The sequence below is a fragment of the Myxocyprinus asiaticus genome, chromosome 21, assembly GCF_019703515.2.
Source record: "Myxocyprinus asiaticus isolate MX2 ecotype Aquarium Trade chromosome 21, UBuf_Myxa_2, whole genome shotgun sequence".
Classification (NCBI taxonomy): Eukaryota; Metazoa; Chordata; class Actinopteri; order Cypriniformes; family Catostomidae; genus Myxocyprinus; species Myxocyprinus asiaticus.
Window position 1 is genome coordinate 38,536,738 of NC_059364.1, and position 14,927 is coordinate 38,551,664.

The window sequence follows — 14,927 nt, forward strand, 5'->3', positions numbered from 1 at the left end:
AATCCTTTGATGTATGGTACAGTGGATTTAGAGTTGCGAAATAGCCTAAATACATTCAGTTCTGCCTCAGAAAAAACTTTCAGCTGAAACAAGATCAGATCAGTCACAAATCTCTGTCTTGATTCAAAGTGCATAACAAACTGAGGCAAAGAGTTATTTAAAAGACTTGTGCTGCCATCTTTTGGCTTATAGTAGAACAACGGGTGAAAAAAGAAGAGGCATTACCTCGTCTCAGGCCTTACAGGGTATTAATCCATAAAACAATTAGATGGGCAGACAAACAGACATGACAGATAAACAGACAGACAGACAGATAAACAGACAGACAGACAGATAGCTCATGAACACAAACAGTTGCAAGACCAATGATTCTTGAACCAATGATTTATTACAAAAATGCAGACAGAATTCTTCAACTTTAATCTAATGGAAAACACAATATAAAACATACATCTCGATTCAAGATGTAGGTCTGCTGCATTGAAAGATGAAATAGCTACAGCATTAGAAAACAAATATAAATAACAAACATGAATCAAAATATGATGAGTGAGGATAAGAGAGGGGATAAACTTTTTTTCACACAAAGGAATTGAAAAATAATGAGAACAATGGCAATAAAAGATCCATAAGACTGGGGTATATTACTTTCATACTTCAAGAACAAAGGAAATATTTCAAAACAACCAACAACTCAAAAATGAAGTATAAAGTACCGAGAGTGTTTTATTTTTTATTTTTATAGCAAACATTCTGGGTGCAACAGTGAAATCTGTGCTTCCTACGTGCAAATCAACACTCCCGAAAGCCTCACTAAGTAATTGCTTTTCAATTTCAATTCAAACAGTAAACGTTAAGGAAACATCCCGGCTTATACGAACTTCGAACAGGAGACTGATTAAACACTTTTAGATTAACTGAACTGCAGATTATGTGGTGCATGTGTGCTTTGAAGAGCTTTGGCTATACACAACATAGCTGAGGGCACTTGATCAATTTCTCAAAATGTGTGCAAGAAATTTCCATGCCTCGTTCATCTGAGGTTTCGACAAGGAGATTCAAAGTTGTAAGAACCATGCCTTTAACATGTTCCAATTTCCTAAACAGTGCTTTTTTGTCTATAAATACAATAGTGCAATGCTTGTTAAAATATGAAATCCCTTGGCTATTCCATAACTTATGAAGATACAGAAAAATAAATCATTTAAGCAGTTCAGATAGACCTTCTTTTCGCAAGTGCAACTGTTTTTACACATATACAAAGCAGAAATAAAAAGCACGCATTTTTGCGAGTATATTCTCATATTTGTCAAGTGCACACACACACACACACACACACACAAATGTATATGAACAATATTTTAAATGCATTTGTTCACATTGATGTCCAATAAGCATCAAATGTATTATTATAAATAACCTCTATAGACACACTGGATTTCATATTTTGAAAAATTACCAGATCAAACAACAAAGAGGAAACAAACAATGTTTTTGCGCAAACAAGTTGAATAACCATAAGATCCATCATATTTTGAGAGACAAACCAAGAACAACCGAATCACCCCAACATACTTCAGTATGGAGTGTTGGTTCTCCATTCGTTTTAACTTGAACTATATATATATATATATATATATATATATATATATATATATATATATATATATATATATATATATATATATATATATATATACACACACACACACACACACACACACACACACATCATAAAAACCAGCAAAATCTGTTCATGTGTGAACAGAGACTTTAGGTGAGAAAAGCCCTGCATTTGTCGGTCCAAGAAATGTAGTCATGAAATATTCTCTTTATGAGTAAAATAAAGGATTCAAACTGCACACTTAATGCAAAGTGCATCAAATTATTTGCATATAACATTTACTTGTTGCTTACAAAACTCTGATTTCCAACTAATTCAATCGAAGCTTTGTCCTAGACTATCCCTCCCAAATAAGTACTTTATTTTGTGTTAGTGCAAGCACGAAAAATAAATAACACCTGCATTGCCGAGGCCATCTCTTTTCTCTATTTTCTGTCCGCTTTTCTCGTGGATACCTAAAAGTTAAGAGACATAAATAACACAATTTGTCTGACAAAAGATTACCCTGCCAGTGAATTGAATGGAAACAAAACAAAAGGAAATGTCAAAAAATATTAATAAAGGCGGCCAATACACCCTCTACCCAAAAAGGGACAATACCAAGAATATTAGATTGAAGAACACACAGCCAGGGACACCACACCCAAATTTATAATTCAAAGTCTTTAGCAAAATAAGAATAAGGGTAAAGAAAAAAACAGAACGTCTTCCCATCCGCAGGCCCTGGACAGTTTCAGAACATCGGTGTCGACCAGAACAGGTCAAGAATCTCAGGTCTCACTCAGTCAAACTCAAAATCCAGGGGTGTCGTCTCGTCAATGACCAGTTCCTCTTCGAACTCTTTCGGGGACAGCTTTATCCCAGCATGAACCTTCTTATGGCGCGAGAAACTGGAGGAGTGAACGAAAGTTTTGCCGCACTGTGGGCATTCGTAGAGTTTCCCCGAAGCATGCGTTTGCTGGTGCTGCTTCAGGTTGGACAGCCGAATAAAGGTCTTCTTGCAGACGTTACAGGCGTAGTGCTTCTCGCTGGCGTGCGTGTACTCATGCCGAGCTAGGCTGTTGGAGTGGCTGAAGCGCTTTTCACACATGCAGCAGGGGTATGGCTGCTCCTCGTTGGGCAAGCACCTCTTCTTGCGCCTTTTCTTGCCTTTACTCTTCTTGCATAGGGTGTAGAAGTTGGGCTTGTCACGGGAGCACAGCTTCAAGCGGATCTTTAGGTCCGAAGACTTGTTCAGAACATCTTTGCCCTGCGTGTATGAGTTGAGCAGCTGTCGCACATGTGCCACCTGGTGTTTGGACAGGCTGGTGGAGTTGCTGAAGACCCTGTCGCACTGTGCGCACTGGTACTGCTTTTCTCTCTCACCTGAGAGCGTCACACTTTCATTTGTCGCCCAGCTGGATGGGAAACCACGCTGGGTCATGATGGGAGCCGAGTTTGGAGCTGGGTACAATGGCCTAACATTTTTATCCAGGCCTTTTTTATGGATCAACCTATGCCGTGACAGACTAGAGCTGTGATTGAAGGTTTTGCCGCACGTGTTGCATGTGTGCAGTCTCTTGGTTTTATGGCATTTCTTGTGTATTGCCAAAATCCGCTTGCCATTGCACCTCACTCCGCACAGATTGCATTGGAGAGACTTTTTGTTGTCGCCAGACTTGAAGTCTTTCGCAGAAAAATGTGATGATCTTTCTGTGTGTACATGCAGATGGCGGGCAAGACTGGAGGACTGGCTGTAGGTCTTGCCACAAAAGTGGCAGCTATAGGTTCTGGACCGATACACCTCCTTCTCCCAGGAAATATCAGAAACATCTTTGCACAGCTGGCTACTCCCCGGCTCGGTGGTGTCATCCAAGTCTGACTCACTCCCCACCTGCTCCTCATGCGTCGCAATCAAATCTGGATCCACCTCGTCACATTCTGGGTACACAGATTCATACGGGACAAAAAACGTCTCGTCCGGATCCACTTTTACCACCTGATCAGAAGTGAAGCAAGCACCCTCATCCAATTCCTTTTTCACGCAGGATATAGTGAACTTAGAGCCCACCTCGGCCCACTTGACCACATATTCGATGGGCTGAGTGTCAAGTTCCACAGTGATGAATTCCGCCCCTAAAGCATCCTGCTCAGAGCAGATCAGATCTGTCTCTATCTCTTCCATTAGGGCTGACTTTCACTGCCCTTCTGTCGTTTTTTAACAAGGTAGCAGTTCCAGGCTTAATTCAAACCTCAGCGAATCCTAAAAGGAAACACAAACAACAGTGCCTGAGTTTGATTATACAGTTCCAGAGATAAAACTAAGAATTTGCTTCCATGTAACAGTGATAAAAGTAGTGACAGACCCATATATGAGCCAGGCTTATTAATCAGCCAACATTTGGCTATTTTGAGTTTATCGAGTTTAGGAGAACCATGTTGGCTTGGCACATTGACAGAAGTGTTATACCTCCTCTTTGTGTCTGTTCATGAATCTACGATAGCCTTTTCAATAAATAATAAACATTTTCATCTTTTATATTTACCTAGTGAATTTTGAGTAAACATTATGTAAAAAAGTGTTTTTGCTTATGTTTGGGAATCAGCAATACATTATTATATTGATGATAATATTGTGATTCTTTAAGTTTAGATTATTGTGATAAAAAAAAAAATCGAACTGATTTGCATTGGACAATTTTGGTCAAACAGAAATAACTGAGTGTGCTTTGAGTGATGCCACAGTATGAAAGCAGTGAACAATTTGTTTCGCTCCCAAAAATAGATGGAGATTCATGATCAACTATGATGCAAGATATTTAACTTCCTCTTTCATTAACATATGCAGTTATGAGTTTTCAAGCCTTTAGACCTTATTCCCGCTACCGCCATCTTTGATTTTTAATGGGAATGACAATGAGGCTGTGAGAGATAGACTTACCATCTCTTCAATGGGCTGAACTGCAGTTTAAAGTGTTTTTGGATAGTTTTGCTGATAAAACATTGATAAAATATCTGTCCAAGGACATTTACTATACAAAGAACTCCAGACAACATGAGTTGTGGAAAATCAGATCTGATCTAGGAGCTTAATACAGCTTTATACAGTTCATGCCATTGAAGAGATGGCAAGTCTATTCCTCACAGCCTCATTGTCATATCCATTAAAAATCAAAGATGGCGCTACCGTGAATAAGGTCTAAATTCATGACCCCAAATATATTTGCAAATATATTGTTCTTATATCTTTAGAACATTGTTAGGTTTAAAGAACATTCCGAAGAATCATTCTGACATTTAAAGAACTTTAAAAAGAATCATTCTCACATTTTGAGAACATTCTGAAGAATCATTCTGAAATTTGAAAAACGTTCAAAAGAACATTCTAACATTTAAAGAACATTCTGGACAATCATTCTTACATTTAGAGAACGTTATGAAGAATCATACTGCGATTCCCGCGAAAACTGTCGAATCCTTTGGAACGCGATAATATGTGGAAGTGTAAACTGAAAGTGGACTCTCGCGCAGGGTATTTCCTCATCAGCAGGATGCCGCGACGGCTGGCGACCGTTCTCGACACATTTCTCGAGTTGACGTTACGCTTATTTATTTATAAACTCATCCTCTCTGAGGTATAGTGTTCAAAGAAAACCAAAACAATGTACACAAAGCCTCGACGGTGAAGAAAAACAATCAAACAAAAGCGTTACAACAGTAAACAGTATTGACATGGTGGATTTTGGGAAGGGATTAAATGGGTTAGCAACCGAGTGTCTCCATCTGACATTTTCCTTTAAACTAAGAGCAATTAATGCATCTCATGCTAAATATTTCCACAGTCACGCCATGCACCGAAGTTAAACACTGTGTCACTTAATGATTCCGACATTGCCACGGCACAGAAGAGGCATTCGCCATGACCTGACTGTACAGATATTATTCATTATTATGGCCTGAATTCAGTGGGCCCGCCATAAAATTGCACATATATTCAACACCACAGACAGAAAGGCGATCTAAGCATCTCTCACAAACCGAGGCCCAACGACACACATACTACATCTGACTATGTGAACAAACTGTACTTTCTGTCCTACTGCTTGATGATGTTGAAATCGCACTTAATATAATCACGGAACATTTACTGTATGCATGACAGAAGACAGACAATTCGTGAAACCATTCAGTGTTTAAAATCTTCTTCGATGTGTTTATTTTAAGCATATTGATGCTTGATAGCAATAATAATAAAACACACTTCAGACAGAATATAATCTACCGACCCAAAAGGTCTCATAGTGATCTAGATGGAAGACTCGGATAGTGACATGGTCGGTGTGTCTGCATGATCTCAGATGCATTTAAATTCCACAATACATTAGAAACTGAGAGACACTGTAATATTATCACTCGCATCTTAATTTCCTGCACTTCATTTGTTGATTCACCAAACGCGTCCGTTGTTCAGTCATATTACCCTGCGATAAGTATGTTAGAAATACATTTAAAAGTATTTACCAAGCATATAATGTGTTGCTTGATCCTTGGAAACTGCTTCGGGGTTCTGCCGCACCTCTGTCAGATTCAGATCATTGCCGATGTCGTCACGAATGTCATTTTTCCCCTTAGCGCGTCATCGTTGATGTTTAAAACATCCGGATCGACTTCCGCATTCCACATTGAACGTTTTTATTTTACAAACCTTTCATATATACATAAATAAATGAATGAATAAAAGTCACTCCACTTTGTCTGATGAATATCATATTTCCGTTGTAAAAAAACAAAAAAACAAAAAAAAACAACAATAATGTACATTTTCTTTTTTGAAATAATATGTTCAGAACAATTAAGTAATAAACTGATATATACTGATATTGGGGACTACACTAACATTCATTTACATATAGAAATGAAAACATCTTATGCCAAAAGAGACGAATTAGGTCCATTAAAAGGGGGGTAGGGTTGGGGTAATAGTCTCCATTTCAATGTTAAAAAATAAATAAATGTAATCTATGTCTAAATGACTTCGCTCTAGTAGTGTATCCAGATATCATCTTTTCTTCCGCGTTTTACCACAGGAGAGAGCGTAACGGGCGAGACAGTTTAGGAGAGACGGACCACTGTTATTAAAATGACCAACGGATGAAGGAAAGGAAGTCCCGCCTTACGTGTAAATGAGCCAATCACCTTTTTGGATACAGACATCGCCTGTCAATCAACTCAACGCGCATGCGTATTAGCTGAACCAGCCTGAGGAAAAAAAAATTATATATATATATATATATATATATATATATATATATATATATATATATATATATATATATATATATATATTTTTTTTTTTTTTTTTTTTTTTTTTTTGCCGTGATCTGAGCTAAAGAAGCACAATTTATGATACTATTGTCGTCAGAGTTTACTGCAGATTTTAAATATGTTCTTTCATCCTGATCTTGGCCAACCGTTTTGTAGATTTTGGTCTCTCCCCATTCAGGTAGATAGGAGCTGTACTATTATGCCGCTTGTTTACATAGAAAATAGCTGCCCAGCATGCCCAAGAGCGTTCCAAAGACGGCCGCCGAGTGGTCTGACTTGCCTTTATAGCAACTTTGGTAATGGGCAACTACTGTGTTACGACAGTAAGTCGCCGTTTGCGGATACCATACAAACGGTTTGGGAGACACCAACCTGTCGCAAAAATGTGAGCGTCTTCACTTATAAAACAGCAATTGGATCGTAGTAAACACCACAAATAGTTTATTCCAAAAGATTGCTTAGTGTAAAACATATTGAACATTAGCGGACAGGTGGTCAGTTCATTAAGTGATGAACTGCCTTCTCACAAAAGCAGTTTATCAGCACACTGAAGCATGTCCTCCATAGACATCCATTAAAAAAAGAGTGTCTATGGGACCGCCGCGTTCTGCATTTACAAGGTATACTTGATAGAAGGGCACTGGTGTATCTTTCACGATCCGTATATCTTTACATTTGGCCAATAATCGTTAGCTGTCGCAATAAGTGTCGTGAATGTTTTTCGATAAAGCTTTTGCTAGCGTACTTCATATTTAGTTTATCATAATCACCACATAATTTATTTTTATAAGATTATAATGTAAAAAAAAATAAAAATATGGGACAATAAAAAATATTGGGTTTTAAGGAATGAGAAGTGTTTTGGACGAGTAGTTCAATGACCCGTTGACAGCTTACTTTACGGCAAACAGGAGGAACAACATTCACAATACAGTGCTGGAAATAACACGAGACCGTCTAAAATCGGTATAGTTAAAACAATTAATTTAATAGGAAAAAAAAAAAAAAAGCACAAAATTGTGTTTTTAAGATTTTGAGACTGATTTCCCAATGTCCAAAGGAGGTTCAGCCCTGCTCTGACCTCATTACTTGCCAAGTTGAAGCTCACTGAAACTTAAAACTTAAATCGGTTTAAAGTTTAAATTATTTATTTGTTAGTTATCACTAGTTTCTCTGAGCTATTCGCGTTAAGTAAGACATATCTTTAAATTATTGAGTTGTCAAGCAAAAGACGGTCAGTGGAGAAGAAGGTGTAGAAACTGAGCCTCAATATAGACAAAGATCCATCAGGATCATCTTCTACAGATTGAACAAATCTTCGGGTATTCGGATCAAGAATATTTTGTTAACATAAAACTTCTATCAGATATCATGTTATAGTAGGTCTATAATATTTGTTCACTATATAAATAAAACATCTGTGTTTATAGCTTTAATTGTTTTTATCAAGGGAAAAAAAATTCCAGTAGGAAATTCTGAAAAGGAAAAAACAAACAAACATATAAAACAACCAGATAACCATAACATAGAGAAAAATTAAGACTGATTTTATAAATGGAGAAATTTGCTCTTGCATGCACCCGTTTGTTGGTGAAGTTACGCCATACGTTTCCCAAATCTAAGTTTGTTATACATCCAATGATATAAACTTTTAAAATCAAATGTTTTCTCGACCAAATTAATGATCAGAACATTTCGGTTTCTCCAAACTCACCGATGAGCGGCTTAATTTTCTGTGTCCAGTTCATATTCTACATTTGTACGTGGAGAGAACTAAGACATTGAGGAAGAGTAATCAGCTTTTTGATAGTCCGAATTGCTAACAAAGTTTTATATGTATGCATATACAGGTGCTCTATTTGGGGCCATGAATGGACTTAGAATGGGTTTGTCTGAAACCAGAAGCATGGCTTGGTCTAAACCTTGCAATGTACCGTAAGTACTGCAACATCATTCATTTCTGATTACAAAGAACACATCAGAAGGGCAGTTGAATACAAAAGTGTGACTTTTCAGTTAGGTGAGTTTTCAGTAACAAAATATAAACTTTTACAGTTCTGTTTTTTTAAAGATATTTTCCTGGACAGGTTAAACAGAATGTCCACAACATTAACAGTTTTTTAGTTCTATCTTTTATCACATTGCATATTTTCATAAACAGTTAACCAGCAGAGGGCAGTGTTTACTGTACCGTTTAAAGGACCAACATCAGCAGAAGTGGGTTTCCTAGTAAATGTGGGGGTCAGGTAACACACAGTAGAGGTGTTCCATGATGACAGAGACAGCACATTTTTATGAACAGGCTGGAAAACCACACTGAGCTCTGAAGTGTCATGTTTCCTTTTTGGTGATACACAACTTTTTAGTATAACCAGTCATGTATTTTTTAATCTAACTTCCTAAATCCATATAATGATGGAAAACTGAGTAATAGAGTAAATACTTTAAAAATGAACAAATATTGGGGCCTGTGTAGCTCAGCGAGTATTGAAGGTGACTACCACCCCTGGAGTCATGAGTTTGAATCCAAGGTGAGCTGAGTGACTCCAGCCAGGTCTCCTAAGAAACCAAATTGGCCCAGTTGCTAGGGAGGGTAGAGTCACATGGGGTAACCTCCTCGTGGTCGCAGTTAGGGGTTCTCGCTCTCAATGGGGTGTGTGGTGAGTTGTGCGTGGATTGCAGGGAGTAGCATGAGCCTCCGCATGCTGTGAGTCTCCGCGGTGTCACGCACAATGGGCCACGTGATAAGATGTGCGGATTGACTGTTTCAGAAACAGAGGCAACTGAGACTTGTCCTCCACCACCCAGATTGAGGTGAGTAACTGCACCACCACGAGGACCTGCTAAGTAGTGGGAATTGGGCATTCCAAATTGGGAGAAAAGAGGATAAAATAAAAAAACTAATATTAAACCTAAAACTGGTGAAAGATCACTTTCATGTTCCAAGTACATCAATAAAGAACAACACCGTTTGGACAGCTTTGGACCATCAGTGTTCAAAAAGACAGCATATGTCTAATGTAGGGCTGAAAAACTAAAGTAGAATTTTTCACTTAAATATTACCAAAATTTGTATTATATTTGAATTTTAAAAACATTATTTCAGGTGGGGGGAAAAATATAGAAGACAGCTGATTGTGCAACGAATCAATATAAACCAATCAGCACTGTGCTGCAAAGAACAGATCTGGCTGTAAACAAATGTGCTTAAAGTGATAAAGACAAAAGATTTAGCCATTTCATATTCTTAAATATTAAGTAAAAAAGTAAAACAAGTAAAGAAACACTTTAATAGACGGTTCTATGTTAATTTAGTTTGTTGCACAGTAGCTTATACTTTTGCCATAGTACTACAACAGACTCGAGCTTTATAATACCGGCGGTAACACAGTGTTTTTCATTAAATACAGTTTGCTTATGCTTTTGCAGCTCATAAGAGCAAGCCAAGGCATAGTCAAGACAACTCAGTAAGCTGATTTCAAGACTGCTGATTGAGACACAAATTTGAACACTCTGCATGTTCCACTTCTGTAAATGTTTGTGTTTTTGCAGCTGTTATCAGGGCTGGATATATGCTTTGAACAACAACTTTCAGCATGATTTAAGTTGACTGTGTATGAATATTTTGTTTTCTTATTATTGAATTCAAACTTGCAGTGATACACTACTAAACATTGGCATTTTCAACCAAAAGCTGTTATTTGGCATGATTTTTATTTATGTTATTGTACATCATTTGCAGATGTTTTAGGTTGTCAATAAAGATTTGGTGTGATTGCTTGCTCTTTTAAATCAATAGATCAAACACATCTGTGTATACATACCTGTGTGACCCACAGCATGTTGTGGTCAAGGCTGCATTGATGGTGTTGACGTGCAGTTTTTAGCTAATTTTATGTGTACTGTGGGCCAAAGTCTGCCACTCTACTGCTGTCTTACGTGCAGGACTGCTTCTGTTCTCAGCACATTTACAGGATGTTTGGGTGAAAGATTGTAATGATCCTCCTGTCATAATGTACTCTTTTAAAGATTGTGACAGGTCAAGGAAATTGTTCATAAACAATCCAACCTTGAAAGAACAGGTGATGATCCAGGTGTAATAAAAATAGATTTGATCAGTATGTAATTCTCATACTTCAATTTGTGTTGTTTCATTACTTGATGACTGTATTACTATTCTAAAATGTGAAAAATATGTCTTTATTTTTTGCAGAAAAAAACTGTCCAAACAGCCTGTTTGTTAATAGTGTAATATGATGTTAAGAAAACAATGCAGCCTTTTTTTTTTCAACACCTACTGTCTATTTTAATTGCATTTTAGGCATACAACATTTTTTAATTTCTGTATATGGTGTGACTGCCATTCTTTGTGATTTATGTCAATTGTGACTTTATTTTCAGCTCTAAATTTGCATCCTTTCCAATTCAGAATCCTGAATATGGTGACCCGCCATTCTAATCAGCTCAATGATCCAACTCATTTGAAACGAGAAGGCCATATTTGTTTTCTGAGCTTAAAATATATTTCCACTTGCAAGTGTTCACTTCCAATTGCTTGTATTAATTTATAAAAACGATTCCTGTGCTGAATATAATGTATTTCTGTTGGCTGGATATGTTTAGCTCTGCTCTACAGTGTATTTGGGGTGGTCATAGAGAAGGCCCGAGGGGCAGAGGATGACCTCAACACGATGTTTGCGGGGACAATGACTGGTATGCTCTACAAATATCCAGGTAGGACATGTATTATATGTTTATCAGACTGAGTTAGCTAGTAAAAGCAAAGAATCAAAGCAAAGAAAATGAGTCTTTTGTCAGTGAACTGATGGAAAATGTACAAAAATAAAGTGCACGTCCCTTCTCATGAAGATGTTTTCATGAAAAATGGGAAATTGTTAGGACTGTCTAGGGCAGTAAAGCATTGTATGTTGTGAAGATCAAGGCCAAACTCTTTTACAGACAACATTCTGAAACACTTTATCATAACTCACCGAACACTTTATAAGGAACACTATGGTCCTAATAAAGTTCCCGACGTGGTTTTCTGCTGTTGTAGCCCATCCGCCTTAAGGAAGTGTTGTGCATTCTGAGATGCTATTTTGCTCACCACAATTGTACAGAGTGGTTATCTGAGTTACCGTAGACTTTCTGTCAGTTCGAACCAGTCTGGCCATTCACTGTTGACCTCTCTCATCAACAAGGCATTTCCGTCCACAGAACTGCCGCTTACTGGAGGTTTTTTGTTTTTTATTCATATATTTTCATAAACAGTGGCCTCAAAATGTATTTGGACACTTGTGCCACAAAAAATTAGGAAACATTTTTCACCCAAAAATGAAAATTCTCTCATCATTTACTCACCCTCATGCCATCCCAGATACAGTGCATTCAGAAAAAATTCAGACCCTTTCATTTTTCTCACATTTTATGTTGCAGCCTTATGCTAAAATGTTTTAAATTATTATTTTTTTCACATCAGTCTACACTCCATACCCCATTATGACAAATTTATTAAAAAGAAAAAACTGAAATATCACAATGACATTAGTATTCAGACCTTTTGCTATGACACTTGAAATTTAGCTCAGGTGCATCCTATTTCTCTGGATCATCTTTGAGATGTTTCTACACTTTGATTGGAGTCCACTTGTAGAAAATTCAGCTGATTGGACATGATTTGGAAAGGAACACACCTGTCTATATAAGGTCTTACAGCTGAAAATGCATATCAGAGCAAAAACCAAGCCATGAGGTCAAAGGAACTGCCTGCAGAGCTCAGAGACAGGATTGTGTTGAGGCACAGATCTGGGGAAGGCTACAAAAAATTTCTGGCTGCATTGAAGGTTCCCAAGAGCACAGTGGCTTCCATTCTTAAATGGAGGAAGTTTGGAACAACCAGGAATCTTCCTAGAGCTGGCCGCCCGGCTAAACTGAGCAATCGGGGGAGAAGGGCCTTGGTAAGAGAGGTGACCAATAATCCGGTAGTCACTCTGGTCAAGCTCCAGAGATCGTGTGTGGAGATGAGAAAAACTTGCAGTAGGACAACCATCACTGCAACACTCCACCGATCTGGGCTTTATGGCAGAGTTGCCAGACGGAAGCCTCTCCTCAGTGCAAGACACATGAAAGCCTGCTTGGAATTTGCAAAAAAGCACCTAAAGGACTCTCAGACTGTGAGAAACAAGATTCTCTGGTCTGATTAAATGAAGATTGACCTATTTGGCCTCAATTTCAAGGGTCATGTCTGGAGGAAACTAGGCACCACTCGATTATCTGTGCAATACCATTCCAGCGGTGAAGCATGGTGGTGGTAGCATCATGCTGTACGGGTGTTTTCAGCAGCAGGGACTGGGAAACTGGTCCGGGTTGAAGGAAAGCTGAACGCAGCAAAATACAGAGATATTCTTAATGAAAACATGGTCCAGAGTGCTCAGGACCTCAGATTGGGCCGAAGGGTCACCTTCCAATAGGACAATGAACCCAAGCACACAGCCAAGACAATGCAACAGTGGCTTAGGAACAACTCTGTGAATGTCCTTGTGTGGCCCAGCCAGATCCCGAACTTGAACCCAATCGAACATCTCTGGAGAGACCTGAAAATGGCTGTCCACTGAAGGTCCCCTTCCAACCTGACAGAGCTTGAGAGGATCTGCAGAAAAAAATGGCAGAAAATCCCCAAATCCAGGTGCGCAAAGCTGGTCGCATCATACTCGAAGACTTGAGGCTTTAATCGCTGCCAAAGGTGCTTCAACTAAGTACTGAGTTAAGGGTCTGAATACTTATGTCAATGTGATATTTCAGTTTTTACTTTTTAATAAATCTGAAAAGTTATCAAAAAATCTGGTTTTTGCTTTCATTATGGGGTATGAGTGTAGATTGATGTGAGAAATTATTTTTTTAAAAAGTTTTTTAACAAGGCTACAACATAACAAAATGTGAAATAAATGAAGGGGTCTGAATACTTTCTGAATGCACCGTTTGTGACTTTATTTCTTCTGCTGAACACAATTTTTTTTTTAGAAGAAAATCTCCACTCTGTAGGTCCATACAATGCAAGTGAATGGGTACCAAAATGTTGAGGCTCCAAAATGCACAAAAACTCAGCATAAAAGTAATCCATGTGACTCTAGTGATTTAATCCATGTCTTCTGAAGTGATGTGTATGAATATATTGGACTGTTTGGTAGCTTCCTCATTTTTGTTATGAAGATAATATGGGGGAACTCCTCTGCTAAAACATACAACCAAAATATATTTGCCCAAAAACTCATCTCAAAGTCAGATATGAGCTTTTGCCATAAATGCTGTCTTCCATGTCATTCAGAATCTCCAAATCACAAGATCACTCGTAACATTCTTTATCTCACATCATGTGCCACACAGACAATATCAAAACATATTTACAAGCACAGAGGAAGTGCTGAAATGATCCTAATGGTGCTGTAAAGTCAATTATAGTGAGGTTTAGTGTTATTCTTCATATTTGGGACATTTCTGTTTCTTATTAACAGAAAACAAGAATGTTGATCTGCATCAATTTGTCACGCTGACTGTAATGAATAGTTGTACAAATATTAAATAACATTTTAGACAAATACAGAAACATTGGCCCAAAAAGAATTTGGACACTTAAGACACACTTTAAATATTAGATAGCACATGCAAAATATTTAGAAAAAATACGTTTGTTTGGTTTTAAATGAGTAAAAATATAAAGTGTATTTCAACACTTTCTGGTTGTCAGATGTTAGAGTAACATGTCCATAGTTAATGTTATGAACTACACTTGTGAGTACTTGGGAGGAACTGACCAGTTGGATAAGAATGAAAATGACTAAGAAAAAGTTTGCAGATGCCACTTGGTTTGATAGTTTATTATATAATTATAATACAATGAAATTCAGACATTTTGTAAGTGTGACTTAAGTGTCCAAGGGGAGTGTGATGGGTGGGCTCTTGCTGGCTCTCAGTAGCTCATTCTGCACTTATCAAGCCTCCA

General features: G+C 37.8%; 1 protein-coding gene across 2 annotated transcripts; it reads right to left on the reverse strand.

Annotated features, from left to right (window-relative positions):
- Positions 1 to 708: 708 nt before the first annotated feature.
- LOC127412296 (zinc finger protein 501) lies at positions 709 to 6,213 on the reverse strand. 2 transcript variants are annotated; one of them, XM_051648537.1, is made up of 2 exons: positions 6,125 to 6,213; positions 709 to 3,866 (listed from the first exon to the last, which is right to left on the reverse strand). In XM_051648537.1, exon 2 carries the CDS (start codon positions 3,786 to 3,788, stop codon positions 2,406 to 2,408), a length of 1,383 nt encoding a protein of 460 aa, XP_051504497.1. In that variant the 5' UTR covers positions 3,789 to 3,866; positions 6,125 to 6,213; the 3' UTR covers positions 709 to 2,405. The 2 variants fall into 2 exon arrangements, with proteins under 2 accessions (XP_051504497.1, XP_051504498.1); XM_051648538.1 differs by lacking the exon at positions 6,125 to 6,213 and adding an exon at positions 5,026 to 5,169.
- Positions 6,214 to 14,927: the final 8,714 nt, after the last annotated feature.